Source organism: Arachis stenosperma, chromosome 6, assembly GCF_014773155.1.
Source record: "Arachis stenosperma cultivar V10309 chromosome 6, arast.V10309.gnm1.PFL2, whole genome shotgun sequence".
In the NCBI taxonomy this organism is placed as follows: domain Eukaryota; kingdom Viridiplantae; phylum Streptophyta; class Magnoliopsida; order Fabales; family Fabaceae; genus Arachis; species Arachis stenosperma.
In genome coordinates, this window is record NC_080382.1 from 134,442,141 (window position 1) to 134,465,971 (window position 23,831).

Here is a 23,831-nt window from a genome sequence, read left to right on the forward strand (position 1 = left end):
ATATTTTTAATCCTCCAGGCACTTTCATATAGATATCACAATCTAATGATCTGTATAAGTAAGCTGTTACCACATCCATTAAATGCATATGTAGTTTATGTTATGCAGATAAATCGATCAAATAACGCATTGTTATTACACCCACTACATGGAAATATGTTTCTTCATAATCTATACAAGGCCTTTGTGAAAAACATTGTGCTATAAGTTGATCTTTGTAGCGTACTACTTCATTTTTTTCCATTTTGTTTTCTCTCAAATACCCATCTTTATCCAACAAGTTTTACATCTTCTGGTTTACGAACTACAGGTCCAAAGACTTCACGTTTTGCAAGTGAGTCTAATTTAACCTTCATAGGTTCTTCCCAGTTTGGCCAATCATTCATTTTTCAACATCTTTCGACTGTTATTGGCTTAAGATCCTTACTTTCATGCATGATATTTAATGTCACATTATATGCAAATATTTCATTAATAATTTTGTCTTATTTCGATCCCATTTTTTTCTGTAAAGATATAATTTATCGATATCTCGTCATTTCATCATTTTCAGGTAGCTGAACGTTTTCTGGCGTCAAAACTATATCATAATTTTGGAAAACTACAAGTGTATTTACTATGTCTTTATCTTTTTCAACAGGAATATTATTTACATCACTTCTTTTTCAAGTATTTTTGTCTTTGGAATCGACAAGCCTACCACGCTTATGACATGGATTTGTTTTGGTGGTCATTTGTTCGACTCGGACATCAATTTGAATTAGAGCATTTTCAGCTAGTGTATAGAATTCAATTATCCTTTTTGTATCAGAAAATGCATCAGACAATTTATTTGCTATTATTTGCAAATGTATAATCTTTTGAACTTCTAGTTTACATTGCCCTGATTAAGGATCTAAGGGCCAGTTTGGCTAAACTTCTTAAATAAGTTATTTTTTTAAAAAGGAACTTAAAATATAAGGACTTTTATTAATGACAATTTTTAAATAAGTTATTTTATATTTGGAAAGTTATTATAGAAGTCCTTATTTTAAAGTTGTGCATTAAATAGGAGTGATAAAATAACTTTTGAAAATAGGAGAAGTCACATTTTTTAACTTCTTCAAAAGCTCTTAAATAACTTTTTGAAAAGTTAAAAGTTTATCTAAAAAATTGTACCAAACATTATTAATGTGACTTTTTATAAGTCAAAAGCTAAAAAAAAGTAGCTTTTGGAGGGGAGTGGATCTTCTCAAGTGGGAAAAAACTGGACAGTATCCAGTGTTTGATCTCACCATCCATTGTTCTCTCTCTTATTAATTTCTAGTCCCACTTATATAATTAAAGGTGAGAGATCACACTTTATTCTCTGAAGTGGAAAAAAAATGGAGAGGATCCATTTCCCTTTTGGAATTTTCCAAACGGACCCTAAATGCTTCAAGGATGATGCATTTCAATTAAGTTCCTTTTCATGAAGCTTAGTCTCTCCCCCGAATGTTGAAATTTTAATTCATCAAAATGACAATCTGTAAATTGGACTTTAAATACATATCCAGTTTGTATCTCAAGATACCTCACTATAGAATGAGAATCATATCGAACATATATCTTCAATTTTCTTTGGGGTCCCATTTTGGTGCGAGAAAGTGATGCAATAGGAACATATATCACACACCCGAATATTCTTAAATGGAAAACATTTTACTGCTGGCCAAAAGCTAATTGCATAGAAGAGAATTGATGGTAACTTGTTGGCCTCAAACAAATAAGTGATGCGGCATGTAAAATAGTATGCCCCAAGTCGATGTTGAAAGATTTGTTCTCACAGGTAAGGGTCTAGCAATTAATTGACGACATTTAATAAGTGATTCTGCTAACTCATTTTGTGTGTGAACATGAGCTACAGGATGTTAAACGCTTATTCAGCTAGCCATACAATAAGCATCAAAGACTTGGAAAGTAAATTCACTAGCATTATCAAGACGAATTGATTTGATTGGATTGTTTGAAAACTGTGTTTTTAATTGAATAATTTAAGCAAGTAATCTCGCAAAAGCCTGATTACAAGAAGACAATAAGTACACATGGTGTATGAATAGATCCACATATATCGCTTTAAATCCTTTATAAGAATTCAAGAGACTCAAATCCAATCTTTATTAGTGTGGCTTTAAAATTAGCTTTCCTTGAGAACATGCAGCACAACAAAATTCACTAGATTTAAGAATCTTCTGGTTCTTTAGTGAATGTTTATGGGAGTTTTCAATAATTCTTTGCATCGTAGTTGTTCCGGGATGACCCAATCGATCATGTCAAATTATAAATTCATTTGGACTGGTAAACTTCGGATTCACAATGGCATGTGATTCAATTGCACTAATTTTAGTATAATATAACCCAGATGAAAGTGAATGTAACTTTTCTAATATAACATTTTTATTTGAATCATGAGTTGTGATACATAAGTACTCATGTTTTCCCTCATTCATTGTTTCAATATGATATCCATTTCGACGAATATATTTAAAACTTAATAAGTTTCTTAGAGACTTAGTAGATAATAGTGTATTATTTATTATGAATTTTGTTCCTCCGGAAAACAAAATCATAGCTCTTACGGAGCCTTCTATTACATTGCTTGAGCCAATAATAGTATTAACATATTCTTCTTTTAGTGCAAGATGTGTAAAATATATATATTACTTTTTGAGAATGGTATGCGAACTTGCACTATCTGCAAGATAAATATCTTCACTGTATATCCTTATCATTTTCTTCAAAGACAAATAATAATAATAACATGAGTAAAAGTATATGCACCATAATATTATTTTCTTGATTGAAATTATTTTTTTAAAAAGTACTGTACATAGTATCATATACTAAAAATTTTATTATTATTATTTTAAAACTTGACACATTTATTAGTTTTAAAATTTATAAACATAAATATTTTATTAAACATTATTTATATACATCACACTTAAAATTTAAATACATAAAGAATAAAATTTAAAAGTTTTTTTTACATTATTTATTTACATAAGTACTCAACCCAAATATCAAACTTATTCATCACTGATCAAATGACCAATATTTCTTTCAAGATCCTCAAAGAAATCAGATACTTCATAATGAGTGGTGTGATTTTCAGCAACATCATTTGAAACAAAATTCGCCTCCTTTCTTTTATCGTCATTTTCCAATGATGTTTGATAAAGATCAACTATGTGACTTGGGGAACGACAGGTACGTGACCAATGATCTTTTTCACTACAACGAAAATATTTATCCTCTATTGATTTATTTTACCCATGATTTCTTTCTTTATCTCACTTCTGGTGAGATCCTTTCTTGTTACCAAAACCTTACCATTTACCTCTTCTGGGGTTATGATTTGCCGCATTTGTTTCAGAAAATTGGACAGCGCCAGCTGGGCGCGCTTCACGATTTCCTAAAAGCAATTCATTGTTGCGCTCAACAACAAGAAAGAAAGAAATTAGCTCAGAATATTTTTTAAATTCTTTTTCTCGAAACTGCTGCTGCTGGAGCACATTCAAGGCATGGGAGGTCGAGAAAGTTTTCTCTAACATGTCATTATCAGTTATCTTTTTCCTGCATAATTTTATTTGTAAGGTAATTCAGAATATTACTAAATTGTATTCATTCATAGATTTAAAATCCTGTAGACGTAAGTGCGTCCACTCATATCGGACTTGAGGAAGTATCACTGTCTTTTGATGATTATACATTTCTTCATGGTTTTTCTATAGATATACATGATCTTTTAATATGAGATATTCATTTTTCAATCATTCGTCAAGATGACGATGAAAGAAGATCATGACTTTGACTTTATCCTTTTGGGATGCATTATTATCTGCCTTAATGGTATCTCATAGTTCCATTAAATCAAGATGGATTTCGGCATCTAGTATTCATGATAAGTAGTTATTTTTAAATATATGAAGAGCACTAAATTCAAGATGAGAGAGTTTTAACATCATGAAAATTTATTACCTGAGTCTTCCTACAATTTAATTAGAGTCTCGTGCTGATAATATGTTGTAAAATAAATAAAAAAAATATGTAAATAGAAGACTCTAATATTAATATTTATCAATATAATTAACTCAATATAATAGAGATGATTCATATATTTATTTAATATATGTAATACCGTAAAGAGAGAAAAAAGAATATTAGCAGTATATAAAAAAAGAAGGATTATTCTTATTGCTATGTGTGTTATTCTCGGACCATAATTTTTCTATTTATACATGCAGCAGTATTTTCTTTTCATTGTTCCATAAATGTGCAGTCCAACCTTAAATTTTTCTATTTATACATGTAGTAGTATTTTCTTTTCATTGTTCTATAAATGTGTAGTCCAACCTTAAAATTTTTGCACTGTCTACTATTAAATTTTTGGACCGCCCAAAATAATTTAATTAGAGGAATAGATATTCATATTTATCACAATAATCTAAAATTTCTTTATGTTTTTATTAAGAATTTTTAGATTTTTTACGGATTAAGTTATTTTAAAATGATAAAATAATACTTTAATTCACAATTACCTTTTAATTAAGATGATGAGACTTGTAAATAATAAGTAAAAAAATTTTTGGGTTAATAATTTTTAGTATTTTTTATTATTATTGATTAATATAAATACTAAATTATCTTTAATAAGTAAATTTTATTAATATATATATATATATATATAAATTTTAAAAAATGTGAATACGAACTATATTAATATGTGTAAAATTTTTTATAAATATAAATAAAAATAACATATTTTTTGTGTATAAATTATAAGTTTTAATACTAAAAATATGAGTTCAATTTTAAAATGGTGCGTGAAATTGGCTACCTGCACTGAAAAATATCCTATGATCTCAATTGCTCCATAAACATTCCCAAAATTAAAAAAGAATGCACCAAGTTAGTTCGTACTTCCTTTTCATGAAGTTAATTCTCACTTGCACATAGCTTTGGTTTGGCAGTTAAATACTTGATGAAAAAACAGCTAAATACTTGATAAAAAAAGACATTATTTAACCTTAATAGTTATACATATTTTTGTGCGGAATAAAATGGTATATGATTCACTAATATTAAACGAAGTTAATTTATCAAGTAATTAATCCAAAAACTAAAGTGATATAATTTTGTGTAGTCCAGCATGGAATATTATGTGCCGAGTCACTTGCCAGTTGCCACAAAAAAAAGGGGCGGAGACTCACGTTGTATAATTTTTTTTGGTGATTGTTACGGTACGATGATAAATTAATACGTACCGATACGTTTAAAACATGGACAAATAACAATAAGCCATGTGGAATTTATTTTCCACCTCAGCATTTAATTTTTTCTTTTTTAAATATATAATATATCACCACTTTTACTAAAACACCCTTTTAATTAAATAAAAATAAAAAATAAATTTTATTTAATTTTAATGAAAAGACTTAAATATCCTTCCTTTATTTGATTAGACAAAAATATCCTTTTAAATTAATCAAATTTTAAAATTTAATTAATCCTAATTTTATAATTTCAAATAATTAAAACAACAAAACAAAAACATATTAAAAAAACCAAAAATCAAAACTGTTCTTCATCTGTGTTAAACATATTAAAAAAATAAAAAATCAAAATTGTTCTTCATCTAGGCTTAGAAACCTTCGTCGTTCTGGATTAGAAACCTTCGTCGTTCTGGATTAGAAACCTTATTTCGATCTTCTTCATCTTCTTCTCTCCTCTTCCTATCCTCTCTCTCTGCTCGTGGATCTCTCTCATTTGTCTCTGCGTCGCACGGAAGACGCCATTATTTTGCTGGGATGCCCTAGTCAATTACCCAACCCAGCAACCTTAGCTCCACACATCGGCTAAACGCGAACCAATCCCTCCCATCACCCTCGAGCTCCTCCTTCCTCTCTCCGTCATCGATCTCACTCCCTCACCTCCGTCCATCTTCCGCCGCCGTCGCCGAAACGAGCTTTGAAGAAGGTGAATCATTGAAGTGCCTTGCGGAAGGGCTTTGGGAATTGACAGTGCTGGTATCACCGTTCTTCTTCTGGGGAACTGCAATGGTGGCTATGAAGGAGGTGATTCCAAGGACAGGCCCGTTCTTTGTGTCGGCGTTCCGGCTAATACCTGCCGGGTTCCTCCTCATCGGGTTCGCTGCTTCAAGGGGAAGACCGTTCCCTTCGGGACTCGATGCCTGGCTCTCAATCTCTCTCTTTGCATTAGTTGATGCAGCTTGCTTTCAGGTCTGTTCATATCTTATGCTCTCAAAAGTTATGAAATTTTCCATGGCAGTATATTTGTTACTTCCTTAGTTTGTTTGTTTAGAATGAAGGGGAATTGAAAGCAATGCTAATTGATTGGAATGCTTTAAGAATTGGCATATTGCATGCTTTGATTCCAAACTCATTCAGTATTGAAATTCAACTCATGATCATCCTTTTGTCTCTGTTCTAAGTCTTCTTCTCACCTTTGTGCCTATCTATATAAATACTGAAAACCTCATTAACTCATTCCAACTTGCCCAAAGCATTTAAAGCAATACACATTTTCTTCTTCTCTTTTTCAGTTTTTTGTTTCCTTTCATCCCACCCAATTTCGTTTTTAACCATGAAGTTCATAGGGTCAGTGTTAGCGATGACTTTTGCTCTGGTTTTAGCCTCAACCTCAGCATCAGATTCTGATGCTCTTCAAGACCTCTGTGTTACAGACACTGCATCTGGTATATCTTATATTTCTCTATCTATCTCTTCTCCTTTGATGTTTCTATTCTCTTGTGATATGTGTGTCTGGAACAACAACAACATAATAATCATTATATTTGATCCTTTGGTTTTCTTTCAATTAACTCCAACTAACTCACTATTAGACCCACCAACTACTTTAATATTGCTTCCTTTTTCATAATATGGTGCACCCACTTGCATATGACTACTAATTAAGGTTTCTTTGTTAACACAACATAAAAAGTTCATTTTTTTAAGTAGATTAAACATAGCCCAGATCTCAAAAATCATTGGCTGGTTGACATGGGTAGTGTGTGAATGAAAAAACAGGTGTTAAGGTGAATGGATTCACGTGTAAAGACGCTGCAAAAGTGAATGCATCTGATTTCTCATCAAACATATTAGCAAAACCAGGTGTGGCAGCAAACACAACCTTCGGTTCCATTGTAACAGGAGCCAACGTTGAAAAGATCCCAGGATTGAACACACTTGGTGTGTCTCTGTCACGCATTGACTATGCCCCAGGTGGACTCAACCCACCCCACACACACCCACGTGCCACTGAGATTGTGTTTGTTCTTGAAGGTCAACTTGATGTTGGGTTCATAACAACATCCAATGTTCTCATATCAAAGACCATCTACAAGGGTGAGATCTTTGTCTTCCCAAAAGGGTTGGTTCATTTCCAGAAGAACAATGCCAATGAACCTGCTGCAGTTATTTCAGCCTTCAACAGCCAATTGCCTGGAACACAGTCTATTCCTCTGACTTTGTTTGCTACCACCCCACCGGTCCCGGATAACGTGTTGACCAAGGCATTCCAGGTTGGTACCAAGGAGATTGAGAAAATCAAGTCTAGGCTTGCTCCCAAGAAGTAATTGTTATAGTAGGAATGATATATACTTGATTGGTATATGTATGCTTTAATAATGTCTCTGTTGTTTTTGTGTATTTGTCTCTCTCATTCAATCTCTCTTTGTTGCCTCACAATTCATCATGTATGTTTGGAAAACTCATAAAAGCAAATAATGGGACATATTCATTTCTTTTATAATTGGAATTTGAAAGGTGCTATCAGCATGCTTTGTTCTTTTTGTTAATCACAATGTGTGTGTGTGGTGTATTATTCAGTGTTGACTTACTAGTTCTCAACAATGCTACTCCTTGTTGCTTATCTATCAGTGCCTTATAATAACAAGAATATTGAAGTTATTGCCTCCTATGCCTCATCTTACTCTCTTTCCCTTTCTTCTATAACCTTCCAATTAATCTCATTGAATTTGAACCATGGTGGTATTAAAATAATGTATAATAATATTAATAATTACACTTCCTATCATATTTGTGTGGATAGATGGAAACAAATAACCCAACCCCATCTTCCGTGTCTTATCTCCCAATATTTAACAGCACAAATAAATGTAGCTAGTATGGTCAAAATAGTAGAAAAAACCTGCCTTGATTATTAGAAATTATCATCGTGGCACCATGTAACCCGCTAAAGTCATAGATACTACAATACAAATAACTACTTTTTATTTATTCACACTAATCAAAACTAGTTATACAGATTGATTAATTATCATATCCTAATATATAATATAGTTTTATAAAGTTGCTGCAAATAAAAAGCCATACAGCCAAAGCGGAAGGTAGAATTTCTTTGTCAGTGCCCTAAAGATTGATTCGTAATAGCTTTGTTCCTCCAATTATATTTAAAAGCAAGGAAGCTGGTAACTAAAGTATGGGCCAATGTTAATTATATGCTACTCAATAGAGGCATAAACTGGCCGTACACACATTCTTCCGGCTATATAAAATGGTGAATTCATAAAATAAACTAACTAATGGTTAGTGATGTTGGGCCACTAACCCAAATTCATCCGTGTATATTTCCCTGGGGCAAAACATCTTAATTTGAGTATATTTTTGTCTAAGGTAATTCCAATTGAACAATATGCTTCTGTCACATAAGAAAAAGAAACCACACCTCATCATATTATAGCTAAGCATGTGAAGACGGGATAACAGCAATTTCAGAGACTTGTTTAATGTTTGATTACTAAAAATGCTTCTTAAATAATCTAAAATTGCAGGAAGAGTAAGTAATATAAATATATAATAGTTTATGTGAATAGCTGAATAACGTGAAGATTCATACATATATACACCGTACCGTACAAGGAGTTACAGAAGCGTTAAGACTTGAGACTATGTTACTCTTACTCTTAAGGTATGTTGTACAAGAAAAGTGATTTTTTGCACACTTGCTTTTCTGATGCACAAAAACTGATAGTATTTCTTTATTTCCTATAACTTTAAGCAATCAATTTCTGGGAAGCAGCCAGTTCAACTGTTAAGATGAAAGATGATTAGCCAGCTTCTCTCAGATACCGCACGTCTCCATTCATGAGCTTCAGCAACTTTCTGCTGATGAGCAGACTAATACCCTCCTCGGATTCTTGGCCGTCTCGTCCGAACATTTGGTTCAGCAATGTTTCCGGAACACCAACACCATCATGTGTTATGCTGCAAAGATAGCAAAAACAATCAGTGAACCACTTAAGTAGTAATTAGATGATCACATGTGGGAATGTCACAAGTTTCTTGTTCCCATAAAGTTGAGGTACAACAAAGGAATATATAGTATGCATGGAACAATTACCTTATCTCCAAGTAAGCCAAATGAACTGATTTGCCTAATTGATCTTTCGTTAAAGAGGCTGCAACAACAACTTGACCTCTGGTTGGCGTAAAATTGATGCAAATCAATAAGAAGTCAGCCAAGACTTGCTGCAGCCTACGACTATCACCATATAAGGTTTCTGTCATGATTTGCTCTGTGACTTCGTTGATTATATGGATACCCATTGCCTTGCTCTTTGTCATGACCTGACTAAGGCAGGCAACAAAAACTTGATGCAGAGTGAATTCAACCATTTCCAAATTCAACCATAACCATAATTCAACCAAATCATATGAAGCCATATAGTAAATTCAATCCAGAATTGTGACAATGCTTTTATCTTGAATCAACAGCAGCAAAACAATAATTCACCAAAACAAATACAACAGGTTGGATCTAAACATCAATCTCAGTCAAATTAATAAATTAAACAATTGAATTTATAATTCAATCTTCAGTAGAATTAATTCAATATGAACAGAATGAATTGAAATAAAAATTCAAAACATTAATATCTCAAAATTCAGCATAATCATCAATAATACATCATATGCATGTTCAGAATAAATTTGAAATTTCAGAGGGATAGAGTAGGGAAATAGAATCAGGAAGTGTTAGAGATCAGACCTGAGAGGGTTGAAGGCTTGAAGCAGAGAAGAAGACACTTGAAACTTGAGATCTGATCTATTGGATAATAATGAACCTAACTTCCAAGAAGGGATCGTAGAAGATGATCAGCAGCCCCATTAACCTGTCATTGATAATAAGAATAACCAAGGTCAGATATGTACTAGTAGACCATTATCAACAAGCTTGAGAGAGAATAAAACCTTCCAGGATGGTGAGTCAAAAGCCAAGAAGACAGCTTCTTTAAATCGATCCTTATAGCGGAGTATTGCCGGACCGCCAAAAGTGATGCCAACTGATAATATTTTTAATTGATAAACTCTTATAAACTGATAAACAAAACCAGTCATTTACCATCCAAAGGAAATGCTCAAGTAGGGCTAGTTCGAACAACACATAGATTCAATCCATGCCCTGAATTTCACAAACACTAAAGTAATGCATCAAAGCAAAACTCCATGAAAAGAAACATATCAATAGCATCACAGTCACATTAATCGCATTATTTGACTTTTCTAAAGTCAAAACCAATCCAAAACATATTAAGATACATAAACAGCATACAGACAGAAAATTCACAACCACCTTCTTATGCAAGGAAACAGGCAAGCATTGTTTATAAGCCTAAACCAGTACAAGTCATGTGATGATAAATAAATATTTGAGCCTTAATCATTTAAAGAATCTTTACAACTCATGAAACAGCTTGAGTTATATGAGAAAGTGGCAAGAAATCTAATTTTGTTAACCAAAATATTTAACTTCTTGGCAGTTATTTCTCTCAATAACTGCATAGAACTGCTATAAAGCTTTCTTTGACATGAAGCTAGCAGAGAATGTGATAAGTAAATAAGTCAATTGGAACTTCAAATTGCATAAATTAAAAATATAATATATAGATTATAACTCTATGGTTTTTTGTTGTTGATGACATCATTCAAAAGTCCAGACCATGTATTGCTATCACGGGGTCCACTAGAATACGACGAGACATGCGAAAACTGAGGATATGATGTAATTCCGGCAGTAGAAGGATATTGGTTGAAGTACGCCATACCATTTGGAACAGGATGAAAAGGAATAGGGAGGACTCCACCATAAGGTTGATAAGGAAGGACCACTGGATAATGATGCATAGGATATTGTGGCAATCCTGGTATCTTGGTTGTGGCTGCATCTGGAACTTCGGTCGCTTCTATTCCTGATGTGTTGGTCTTATCTTTTAATGTCTCTTCACTTAGACTGATTTCTTCGGTCTAAACATAAATCACAATTTTTAAATAATTACGATACAGAATTTATGCAAAGTCTTTGTCTCACTCGCCCTTAAACTCTCGGTTGCACTTATGGTATTGGATTAATATAATTTAAATTCAAATTAAGACTTTAATTTTCCTTCTTGAATTATCTAATATAAATTATTAGATATGCAAAATGTTACCTTTTGTCGACTTTTTTTGCCATTTGCTCTAATCTTCGGTGTCTCTGTCAACTTAGATACAGACTTCTTGCTTCCACAACCCTTGAATTTTTTGTAACTGAATAATAAGAAATTATATAAGCACTACGAGAATAATATGTTGCAAATTTGAATTGAAATGACAATAAATTTGATAGATGGTATAACATGGACAAGTGCTTACTTTAAAATTATTTTTATTGTGCACGGGTGTATTTTCTACTAATTTTGTGTTCTGAGAGGGAGTCTGTTTATTGGCATCACATTCTTCAACCTGCTAAAAAAATTTTAAAAATTGCTCAAAATATAGCATTATTTAATAGTTCTGTGAAAGACACTAAAGTAATAGGTAAGCATAAAGTATATCCTTAAGCAATGCATTAACATTAATACCATTGGTTCATCTTCAGCATTTGAGTATTCGGCGGGGGAGTCCTCCTTGGCGAGTAATGGATATGTCCTAACGAAATGCCTGCCTGACTTACAATGCGAACATCTTCGCCTCTTTTGGCCTTTTGGAACCTTTCTTGGAGCCCCTTTTGACTTCACAATAGCTGGATCACCTATTAGCGCTGAAGTGGGGGAAAGTCTCGCTTGTGCATCACCTTTATTTTGCACCTTCGAAATTAGCTTAAGTAACTCACCTGAGATTTCCCTATAGTCTGCTGAATTTTTGGAAGAAATATCACAAAGCTTCCAACAAATAGATGCCATTGCACCGCGTCTAAGTGTGGGCGCTTTGTCATCAGCGATGTCTTGCTCGCCAATTGAGCATATAAAATCACTCTTTGCATCTCTTGTCCATCTTTTCAGGATAAGAGATGTAGGGACGCATTTTGCATTGCGATGCTTCAAAACCCCAAAGATGTGGGAGCACGGTAGTCCACGAGTCTCAAATAGCCTGCACTCACACGCAAACAGGTCCTTGTCTTTATTGTAAGACACTTTAAATTCCCATTGTTGATTAAAATACTCACTCGTGCTGTACTCAACAATGTCTCCACTGTTTGGGCATTCAGTCACATTTAAAGCATCTGCTGCTTCTATCTCATCTTTCACAAGTTTGAAAATATTTCTAGTATAAAGTTCAGCAGCTTGTTTCTCAAAACTTTCCAAGCACGTAGTCAAAACAGGAAACTTATAAAAGGTGTCAAAGTCAGCAGTAAGATGGTTGTTTCGGTAATGCCTTAGTACTTCACTAAATTTATGCATGAATTCAAGGAGACTGGTTTTACTGTCAACATAGTTCTTCAATAATGAATGAATTCCCTCACACTGTGATGTAGTTCTTATGCGGCCAAAGAAGTGCTCTCTCAAATATGCAGTAGCCCACTTCATTCTGTCATTATAAATGACCTGGACCCATTCATTCTCGGCAAGTCCATATTTGGATATGATCTCGTTCCATCTCTGTTGGTGCACGAAATTGTGATCAATACTTTTCACAACTCAAATAATCCCCGGTAATGAATCCAAAAACTTGGTGTTCAATACCATGGCATAAACACAACTCCGCACAACTAACCAGCAAGTGCACTGGGTCGTCCAAGTAATAAACCTTACGCGAGTAAGGGTCGATCCCACGGAGATTGTTGGTATGAAGCAAGCTATGGTCACCTTGTAAATCTTAGTCAGGCAGACTCAGATGGGTATAGTGATATACGAATAAAACATAAAGATAAAGATAGAGATACTTATGTAATTCATTGGTAGGAACTTCAGATAAGCGTATGAAGATGCCTTCCCTTCTGTCTCTCTGCTTTCCTACTGTCTTCTTCCAATCCTTCTTACTCCTTTCCATGGCAAGCTTAAGCAAGGGTTTCACCGTTGTCAGTGGCTACCTCCCATCCTCTCAGTGGAAATGTTCAACGCACCCTGTCACGGCACGGCTATCCATCTGTCGGTTCTCGATCAGGCCGGAATAGAATCCATTGATTCTTTTGCGTTTGTCACTAACGCCCCGCCCTCAGGAGTTTGAAGCACGTCACAGTCATTCAATCATTGAATCCTACTCAGAATACCACAGACAAGGTTAGACCTTCCGGATTCTCTTGAATGCCGCCATCAGTTCTTGCCTATACCACGAAGATTCCGGTTAAAGAACCCAAGAGATAAACATTAGAGCCTTGTTTGCTTGTAGAACAGAGTGGTTGTCAGTCACTTGTTCATAAGTGAGAATGATGATGAGTGTCACATAATCATCACATTCATCATGTTCTTGGGTGCAAATGAATATCTTAGAATAGGAACAAGCGGAATTGAATAGAAGAACAATAGTAATTGCATTAATACTCGAGGTACAGCAGAGCTCCACACCTTAATCTATGGTGTGTAGAAACTCCACCGTTGAAAATACATAAGAACAAGGTCTAGGCATGGCCGAATGGCCAGCCTCCCAAAGTGATCAAAAGATCTCAAGAACAAAAGATTCCAAAGATCGGAAGATTAAAATACAATAGTAAAAGGTCCTACTTATAGGAAACTAGTAGCCTAAGGTTTACAAAGATGAGTAAATGACATAAAAATCTACTTCCGGGCCCACTTGGTGTGTGCTTGGGCTGAGCAATGAAGCATTTTCGTGTAGAGACTCTTCTTGGAGTTAAACGCCAGCTTTTGTGCCAGTTTGGGCGTTTAACTCCCATTTTGGTGCCAGTTCCGGCGTTTAACGATGGAATTTCTGAAGGTGACTTTGAACGCCGGTTTGGGCCATCAAATCTTGGGCAAAGTATGGACTATCATATATTGCTGGAAAGCCCAGGATGTCTACTTTCCAACGCCGTTAAGAGCGCGCCAATTGGGCTTCTGTAGCTCCAGAAAATTTACTTCGAGTGCAGGGAGGTCAGAATCCAACAGCATCTGCAGTCCTTTTCAGTCTCTGAATCAGATTTTTGCTCAGGTCCCTCAATTTCAGCCAGAAAATACCTGAAATCACAGAAAAACACACAAACTCATAGTAAAGTCCAGAAAAGTGAATTTTAACTAAAAACTAATAAAAATATACTGAAAACTAACTAAATCCTACTAGAAACATACTAAAAACAATGCCAAAAAGCGTACAAATTATCCGCTCATCATCTGTTCAAATATTTGTACGGTAAACTATCCATACAATAATACACTAAAATCGTCCCAAAAATGTTTGTTTTTTATATTCTGCACCGCATTACGATGGAGATGCCATGCACAAAGGCGGTGTGGTATACCAGGAAATACTTCTAAGATAGTCTCTCTCATAGCACGGTCTCCGTCTGTCACAACGCCTCCGGGTAGTTTTTCTGACATGATTTCCAAAAATTCCTTCAGTGCCCACTTGAAAGTTTCGGACTTTTCATCTGAGAGCAGAGCGCATCCAAAGATAGTCGTCTGGCCATGGTGGTTGGTCCCTGAAAATATGACTAAGGGCTTGTTGTATACATTTTTCTTGTATGTGGTGTCAAAAGCCAGTACATCGCCAAAACATTCGTAATCAACAACGCTTTCTCCATCAGCCCACACCAAATTCTCCAACCTACCATCCTTTAAGGTGAACTTTCCTAGAAATAACGGATCACTGTCTGCCTTAGAAAACAGATAGGCCAACGCAGCAAATGCATCACCGTTTTTCACTTTGCCACGCCTAGTCTTACTAATGTGGTTATGTAAGTCCTTGCTAGTAAAACCCACTTTATCATATCCACCTTTTTGGGAAACCATGTAACCCATTATGTGGCAAGTTTTAACACCACATGCTCGCAAGCTGTCTGCTTGTGTTTTATCGGCCTCATCAAGCCCACGATTCGCGGCAATAAGATGTCTGAACTTAGGTGGACACAGTGGATGATTGTGTTCACTCTCAAATACACTGACTTTCCACTTACCCGTTCTATAGTGACGAATGAACCGAATCCTCGCCCTGCAGTTGACACGAGTAATTGCCCTATGTTCCCTTTGCCGATTGTCCCTTTTAAGGTGCTTCCAATGTCTTTCTCCCGCTTTATTGCAAACTAACTGTCTTGTATTAATGTTGCCATTAGCATCCACCGTCTTCAAGTCTTTTCGGGACACAAATCCATAGCACTTGGCATACTTGGCATAAAATTCACAAACTTGAGATTCTGTATCAAACACCAGAGAAAGTGGGAGCAAGCCTAGACTTGATTTTCTCAATCTCCTTGGTACCAACCTGGAATGCCTTGGTCAACACGTTATCCGGGACCGGTGGGGTGGCAGCAAACAAAGTCAGAGGAATAGACTGTGTTCCAGGCAATTGGCTGTTGAAGGCTGAAATAACTGCAGCAGGTTCATTGGCATTGTTCTTCTGAAAATGAACCAACCCTTTTGGGAAGACAAAGATCTCACCCTTGTAGATGGTCTTTGATATGAGAACATTGGATGTTGTTATGAACCCAACATCAAGTTGACCTTCAAGAACAAACACAATCTCAGTGGCACGTGGGTGTGTGTGGGGTGGGTTGAGTCCACCTGGGGCATAGTCAATGCGTGACAGAGACACACCAAGTGTGTTCAATCCTGGGATCTTTTCAACGTTGGCTCCTGTTACAATGGAACCGAAGGTTGTGTTTGCTGCCACACCTGGTTTTGCTAATATGTTTGATGAGAAATCAGATGCATTCACTTTTGCAGCGTCTTTACACGTGAATCCATTCACCTTAACACCTGTTTTTTCATTCACACACTACCCATGTCAACCAGCCAATGATTTTTGAGATCTGGGCTATGTTTAATCTACTTAAAAAAAAATGAACTTTTTATGTTGTGTTAACAAAGAAACCTTAATTAGTAGTCATATGCAAGTGGGTGCACCATATTATGAAAAAGGAAGCAATATTAAAGTAGTTGGTGGGTCTAATAGTGAGTTAGTTGGAGTTAATTGAAAGAAAACCAAAGGATCAAATATAATGATTATTATGTTGTTGTTGTTCCAGACACACATATCACAAGAGAATAGAAACATCAAAGGAGAAGAGATATATAGAGAAATATAAGATATACCAGATGCAGTGTCTGCAACACAGAGGTCTTGAAGAGCATCAGAATCTGATGCTGAGGTTGAGGCTAAAACCAGAGCAAAAGTCATCGCTAACACTGACCCTATGAACTTCATGGTTAAAAACGAAATTGGGTGGGATGAAAGGAAACAAAAAACTGAAAAAGAGAAGAAGAAAATGTGTATTGCTTTAAATGCTTTAGGCAAGTTGGAATGAGTTAATGAGGTTTTCAGTATTTATATAGATAGGCACAAAGGTGAGAAGAAGACTTAGAACAGAGACAAAAGGATGATCATGAGTTGAATTTCAATACTGAATGAGTTTGGAATCAAAGGATGCAATATGCCAATTCTTAAAGCATTCCAATCAATTAGCATTGCTTTCAATTCCCCTTCATTCTAAACAAACAAACTAAGGAAGTAACAAATATACTGCCATGGAAAATTTCATAACTTTTGAGAGCATAAGATATGAACAGACCTGAAAGCAAGCTGCATCAACTAATACAAATAGAGAGATTGAGACCAGGCATTGATACCTTGTTCCTTATTGTTCTCCGAAGATAACTATACGGCGCCGTTTTGTCTCTGTTCTTCATTGGCAAAGGGTGCAATGCACTCGACGTCTTGGCCGGTGCCGATGCAATCTACGGCAGAAGAAGGAGGGGGATCTTGGAAGTCGAGCTGTTGTTGTTCGGTGCCGGTGGGAGTGCATGAGACGGTGAATGGAACTGAGCTGCGCGATACCGACGGTGGCTTCGAAGCTCGTTTCGGCGACGGCGGCGGAAGATGGACGGAGGTGAGGGAGTGAGATCGATGACGGAGAAAGGAAGGAGGAGCTCGAGGGTGATAGGAGGGATTGGTTCGCGTTTAGCCGGTGTGTGGGCTAAGGTTGCTGGGTTGGGTAATTGGCTAGGGCATCCCAGCAAAATAATGGCGTCTTCCGTGCAACGCAGAGACAAATGAGAGAGATCCAGCAGTAGAGAGAGAGGATAGGAAGAGGAGAGAAGAAGATGAAGAAGATCGAAACTTTTAGAGGCATGAACGATGAAGGTTTCTAATCCAGAATGACGAAGGTTTCTAAGCCTAGATGAAGAACAATTTTAATTTTTTATTTTTTTAATATGTTTAACACAGATGAAGAACAGTTTTGATTTTTGGTTTTTTTAATATGTTTTTGTTTTGTTGTTTTAATTATTTGAAATTATAAAATTAGAATTAATTAAATTTTAAAATTTGATTAATTTAAAAGGGTATTTTTGTCTAATCAAATAAAGGAAGGATGTTTAAGTCTTTTCATTAAAATTAAATAAAATTTATTTTTTATTTTTATTTAATTAAAAGGGTATTTTAGTAAAAGTGGTGATATATTATATATTTAAAAAAGAAAAAATTAAATGCTGACGTGAAAAATAAATTCCACATGGTTTATTGTTATTTGTCCATGTTTTAAACGTATCGGTACGTATTAATTTATCATCGTACCGTAGCAATCACCTTTTTTTAATATTAGGAATATTTGAGGTATAATTGGGATTTTGGAGACCTTTTTGGTGCAAGTAGCTTTAAAGATTAATTTTTTTTTCATATCTAAATCTATTAGATGTTGAAGTTCACTCCATGGTTGGCTTCAATTCGAGTGAATGTCTGCGACAGAAGCAGCTGCTTTAGCCATACAATCTGCAACACTATTTGCAGTCCTCTGAATTAAAAGAATAGAGACTCTCTAATTCCAATTCATAACCTCCTGAATATGCTTTGTCAAATCCCATTCCGGAATATCCTTACTAAGCATTCTTTGGTTTACCAAGAAAAGAGCTTCTAAACAGTCTGTTTCACAAATAACCTCACGAAATCCACTTTCACAAGCAAGAAGTAAGCCTCTCCAAATTGCATACAATTCAGCAAAAAAAAAATACTGTACACTTCGACTTTAAAGACTAATTTGAAATCCTATAAATATTTTAAAATAATTATTTAATTAGATTATGAGATTTTATTAACCAATACTTTAATTTTTCAGATTTTAGAATATATAAAATAGCCTCTAATATTTATTAACGTTAAATAGTACAATCTTTTTTCAATGTGATCGGTTTAATTGAAATAATTATTTTAAAATTTTTAAAATATTTTAAGAATTATTTTTCAAATTTTAGAATATTTTTATTTTTTGAATTAAATTTGATAAAAATTATGTTATTTATTAAAAGAGTCCGCTAGAGAAATTATAATATGAGAGATTATATTATGTATTTTAAAATAGGAAAAACTAAAGTATTGTGTTTTCAAATTTTAAAAGAATAGTTTGTATAATTATTTCATATTTTAATAAAAATATTACTTATACATTAAATTTAATAATTAAAATAAATTATTAATATATTTATGTATAAATATATATAATTTAATTTATCTTTAAAATATATTTATATTTTAATTTATATTTTATAGTGATTAATTTTAGTATCCATACGACATAATGGTATTTTAATTGGGGAACAGGAACAAAGATTAATTCAAATTTCAATTTCAACCCACTATTTCCCCATCAGTGAGGGAGAGCATCCGATAAGGCCTTCCCGGCGACATCTACGCCTTTCTCTGACACCGCCGATCTTCAGCAACAAGCTGTGACGTCAATACAAATCCCAAAATCACCTCTCATTTTTCGCACTCTGTCTCTCCCAGCTCGAATTACGAATGGCCGATCAGAATCCTGCGGTGCCAGAGCCGAAGAGCGGCTCCGATGCGTCTTCTCGGATCGGGGAAGTGAGTGAGTGGCTGGCGAAGACATTCGAAGCCGCCGGCAAACCCGTCCCAGAGTTTGAGTACACGCCTCGCAGCGTCTCGCATTTGCATGGCCTCTTAACCGTCTCCAAAGCCAAAGACGAAGCTGCGCGTCTCGTCGCTCGCGATTTCCGCCAGAAGGCCTCTGAGTACCGATCCCAAGGTACGGTTCTAATTAACCGTGATTCAAGTTAATTCAAGTTAGTGAGACTCCTGCATCATGGAAGTTATAGATTTATTGTTGACTGGGGCCTCAATTAGGGATTGATTACTGGAATTCCTAAGTCCAGATTTGATGAATTCTATTTTTGTATTCTTAATTATTATTATTTTCTTGGTTTGTGATCTGAGATGACGATGATGATGATTGTTTGAAGGACAATACTTTGATCAAGTTACTTATGCTCATTTTACATCAAATGATGGCATGTGCAGATTTTTGTTGAAATTAAATTATGTACCGATCTCAAGAAGAATTCAATACGTAACCGTTTGAGTTGAGAATCGGATAGAATGGATGCTAGGAATTTTTTTGAAGTTTACTACTTGATTAATCTGATGGTTTTGGATCTAGTTGTTGTTCATGGGTGATGACTGAGGTGTTTGCTAAATGTGACTTCGCTGAATACTAAATTTCCAGGAATTTAGAGCTGGTTTGGTTAATTTTCTGTTTTTGTTTTTGATTGCCATGTTTTATTCATCTTCAAGATTTTATTAAAGGAATGTTGGTTCTATAGTTTCTTTTAAAAATAAATGAAATTGAAGTAGCCTGCTTGTTCGTCTTGGTGATTGTAGCACTGTTCTTATGAATTGAAATATTGGAATGAGACCAGAAAACAAAACAAACCTAACATTTACTAATGTTGTATTGTGGTTGTAACTCTTAGGGTTAAAAACATTTTGGACAATTGATTGAAATTGATGCATTTAGGGTCTCTTGTTCATCATGGATAAGTGGTTTGGTAAATTTTGGCTGGGTTCTTAAAATTGCAGTGTTGTCCTGAACTTGATCTCTGTGTTGGTTTCATTGTGTAGCTGCTAGAATTAGAGAGATTTTGGAGAATGTGGGTTTGGCACAGGAGAGTTTGCCTTCAAATGTGGTTGCGTCTGCACAAGTTCTTGCCAATGTGGCTAACTTGTTGAATATAAGGGACACTGAACTCAGTAGGTTGGTTTTGCTTTACCAAATCTTTTTGGGATGGGAATTTTAATATTGTTTATTTCTACGTTTTGCTTCGAAGTTTGAACCTTGAAGGCTGTATTTAGCTTTCTTGTAGCAATGGGTGATATTTCCTTGCGGAAAACTGGTGTTGAGGAGAAAAGGGCTAAAGTGCAGAAAGAGTCCAAGGTTCTCCTTGATTACACTAGAAAGGCTATAGCCAGACTTACATATCTAAAAAGGTAAGTTTTCAAATGAATTATGTTTCTGTGTGCTTCTTGCAAGCACAATTTCTTGGAAATGTAGATGTGAAACTGAGAAGTATGTTTAATTTTTGTCGAAAATGTTCTTTCATTTTCTACTCAGTTTTACGAAATAAATTTTGGCAGAACTCTTGCCCAACTAGAAGATGAATTACCTCCATGTGAGGTTCAGATGGAAAACTGGAAGACAAACTTGCAAGTAATGGCTGCAAAAGAAAGACAATACATACAACAATGCGCCAATTACAAGGTAATGCTTCTTGTTTATGTCCTCAAAATTCAGTTTGTATTTATATTTTGGATGGAAAGCAATAGGATGAAGAACTAGCATGCAAGGGTTACAGTCAGTGATGAGGATAGGTAAGTAGATAAAATAGTATAGCCAAAGAGTTGTTGTTTTCTACTTAGCAGACAGGGAGTATAGAAGCAATCTTCTGTCATTGGAGAAACTGTGAATTATCCACCTTTATAGTTTGCACCAATTAATCCATAAAGTAGGACAGATATTTTGCTTGCTTTCTAAACAACTCAAACAGAAGAAAATTGAAGGAATAAATAAAATATAAATAACACAGCAATGATATTCCTAAGACATAGAACATCATATGTTCTCAAGTTTTTTTCTTATTTATCTTGAAACCTCTAGATGAATTGATACTTTAAATGTTTGAAGATGTTGAAAGGTTTCATTTAAGAATTGTTTCAATGTCTATCTATGATTAACTAGCTTGATCAATAAGGACATATAGATCTTGTAGAATCAGCCTACCCAAAGTTTAAACCTGAATCTTCTGACTGTTAAACAATAACAACCTTGCTCTGTTCCACTAGGTGAGACCAGTTTGATGGATTAGACTAGAGAATAGTATCCTACCATAAATCATGTTTATAGTATAAAGTTCTTTTGTGGTTTCATCAGTATTTGTTATTGGTATCAAGTTCGGGTCACCTATTTCCCAGCACACTACATTGAAGTCTAAATTGTTGGGGTGATAGAAGTTCCTGATAAAGGTTTAAAATTTTGGGATCTCTTGACGTTTTAATGCTGGCGATTATAGATTTCATACATCATACCGTGCTTGCCATTTTCTTTATGGCAAATGGGGTTTTTTGGAGCACTTTTTGTATAAAGACTCTAAAACTAGTAAATTGTAATCGTTGATTGCCTGTTAACATTGTTGCCAATTGACATAGTTGTTATTTCGCTACATTCCTTAATTCTTCTGATCTTTTTGCAGGCAGTTCTCAATCATGCAGGCTATACCCCAGAGATTAGCCACAGGGTGTTAGTTGAAATGGCTGAGCATAAAAAGGAGTTGGAGAAGAAAACTAAGCCAATCCTTGAGACACTAAGGAGTTACCAAGATTTGCCTCCGGTATTTGATGTTTTACATTCTCTCCAGTTTTTGCTCGCGTGCTGAACTATATATATATATATATATATATATATATATATATATATATATATATATATATATATATATGGAAATCCGTTTACTCTAAGAGGAAAACTTATACTTACTCCACTGATAATTCTCTATCAACATTGAAATATACAAATCCAACTGAGTTGATTATATTATCTTAATGATCAAATTTTCAAAAAGGTAGGACATTAATGGTTGTTTTTTCTATTAGTCAACATTTACTTGTATTTTTAAAATAAAAATAAAATTTATGTCAAAATAAAGAGGATGACAGTACCAAATTATTTTCAAACGTTATGAAATTTCGTTCACATGATATGTATGGTGGACTTTTAATTCAATGTTTGGATGAATGAAATTTAATGTCAGTAAGGAGTTATTGAGTGGAATAAGTGTATAAAAATAACTTTATGTTTTGTCTATTCTAACATTTTATGTCTAATGGGAATTTTCCAGGATAAAGCTTTGGCTGCCTTGGCTATCGAGGATAAGAAAAGACAATATGCTGATGCGGAGAAGTATCTTGAAGATGTATTGCAATCGGCTCTTGCCAATTCAGGGTGATATACTACCATCCATTTTTTAATTTGCGTTTTTTATTTTACTTTCGAAAATGTTTGCTTATTGAGTTGTTGTAGGCTTGTCTCTTGAAAATAGGCTGAAAGGTTATGCATTTCTAGGTTATGGCTTTGTTACTTGCTAGTAGTACACACAACCTAATTGTGAGATATTAGTGCTTGAGTATCTATTAAGTTCGACATTGATTGTCACAATGGTTGAATACTAATCTGCTTCCATCGAGTCCAGTGTGAAAATTCCAAATAAGTTAGATTTCAGCGGCAATTACGAATTCCCAGTAAGGTAAAGTTCACCGATAACTAGAGTTCTACAATTATCATTTGGGGTTACTTGTACAAATATGCTCACTAACTATTAATGCAAGTCTAATATAATAAGCTAGGAGTAGGAGTAACAGTCAATTTAGTCTCCCTATTTTCACACAATTACAATAACAAGTTTAATAGCTAATGTCAAGTACGAAGTTTTTTTTTTTAATTAACTTTCTTATATACTTTGGAATAAATAATTCATAAATGTCAAGGGTTAACATTTTTATTATTTGTCTTTTATTTTTTCTTAATTTATTAACTTATTGATCAAAAAAAGAAGATCAATAAAAATAAATTTGATAACATCTAAAAATTCAAAAGATATTCTTTATAATTGTAAAAATATCATACTAAGACAACTCAATAAAAGATAATTTTATATCTTTTAATAATATAAATTGTCTTATATCAAAAGTAACATAGCTAAACAATCATTTTATCCTAATTAATTTTTGTTTATTTCTCTGAAAATTTGTACCTCAACATACTTTTACAGTCTTTTACGATAATCTTTGTAATATACAGAAATATAATTTTGATTAACATATAATGTCATATATATCATAAGAAGTTTGATAAGTAAATACTTTAATGTATTTAGCTAAAACTGTTTAAGCAATTATTGTAAAGATAGTATTGCATATAACCTATCTACAAATGTAATCATTATTATCTAATAAAGTCACTAACCTGAAATAGGAAAAAAAATTAGTCAATAACCTTTTTTGTTTACTGTTTGTTACTTTTTGTTCGTTGATTGTATAGCTCCTCATACTTTTGTGTCATTTATTCAATGTAATTAT

The 23,831-nt window shown here is 34.3% G+C and overlaps 5 protein-coding genes across 7 annotated transcripts; 2 read left to right on the forward strand and 3 right to left on the reverse strand.

Annotated features, from left to right (window-relative positions):
• The first annotated feature begins 6,624 nt into the window (after nucleotides 1-6,624).
• Nucleotides 6,625-7,680, forward strand: LOC130936147 (rhicadhesin receptor-like). Its single transcript, XM_057866156.1, has 2 exons — nucleotides 6,625-6,736; nucleotides 7,071-7,680. Exons 1-2 carry the CDS (start codon nucleotides 6,625-6,627, stop codon nucleotides 7,616-7,618), a joined length of 660 nt encoding a protein of 219 aa, XP_057722139.1. The 3' UTR covers nucleotides 7,619-7,680.
• Nucleotides 7,681-9,112: 1,432 nt separating this feature from the next.
• On the reverse strand, nucleotides 9,113-9,728 carry LOC130934703 (phytochrome A-2-like). The gene is made up of 2 exons (XM_057864244.1): nucleotides 9,406-9,728; nucleotides 9,113-9,269 (listed from the first exon to the last, which is right to left on the reverse strand). The coding sequence occupies exons 1-2, from the start codon at nucleotides 9,726-9,728 to the stop codon at nucleotides 9,113-9,115; spliced, it is 480 nt and encodes a 159-aa protein (XP_057720227.1).
• Nucleotides 9,729-10,961: 1,233 nt separating this feature from the next.
• LOC130934704 (protein FAR1-RELATED SEQUENCE 5-like) lies at nucleotides 10,962-15,214 on the reverse strand. Its single transcript, XM_057864245.1, has 5 exons — nucleotides 14,672-15,214; nucleotides 11,906-12,922; nucleotides 11,697-11,786; nucleotides 11,495-11,575; nucleotides 10,962-11,309 (listed from the first exon to the last, which is right to left on the reverse strand). Exons 1-5 carry the CDS (start codon nucleotides 15,212-15,214, stop codon nucleotides 10,962-10,964), a joined length of 2,079 nt encoding a protein of 692 aa, XP_057720228.1.
• Nucleotides 15,215-15,591: 377 nt separating this feature from the next.
• Nucleotides 15,592-16,616, reverse strand: LOC130932706 (rhicadhesin receptor-like). Its single transcript, XM_057862107.1, has 2 exons — nucleotides 16,505-16,616; nucleotides 15,592-16,168 (listed from the first exon to the last, which is right to left on the reverse strand). Exons 1-2 carry the CDS (start codon nucleotides 16,614-16,616, stop codon nucleotides 15,612-15,614), a joined length of 669 nt encoding a protein of 222 aa, XP_057718090.1. The 3' UTR covers nucleotides 15,592-15,611.
• A 2,402-nt stretch (nucleotides 16,617-19,018) lies between these two features.
• LOC130932705 (AUGMIN subunit 1) lies at nucleotides 19,019-23,246 on the forward strand. Of its 3 annotated transcripts, none has more exons than XM_057862105.1 (6): nucleotides 19,019-19,452; nucleotides 20,325-20,453; nucleotides 20,567-20,690; nucleotides 20,838-20,961; nucleotides 21,950-22,087; nucleotides 22,595-23,246. In XM_057862105.1, exons 1-6 carry the CDS (start codon nucleotides 19,203-19,205, stop codon nucleotides 22,700-22,702), a joined length of 873 nt encoding a protein of 290 aa, XP_057718088.1. In that variant the 5' UTR covers nucleotides 19,019-19,202; the 3' UTR covers nucleotides 22,703-23,246. The 3 variants fall into 3 exon arrangements, with proteins under 3 accessions (XP_057718088.1, XP_057718087.1, XP_057718089.1); XM_057862104.1 differs by having other exon boundaries at nucleotides 20,325-20,457; nucleotides 20,556-20,690; nucleotides 22,595-23,230; XM_057862106.1 differs by lacking the exon at nucleotides 19,019-19,452 and having other exon boundaries at nucleotides 20,325-20,457.
• The last annotated feature ends 585 nt before the right edge of the window (nucleotides 23,247-23,831 follow it).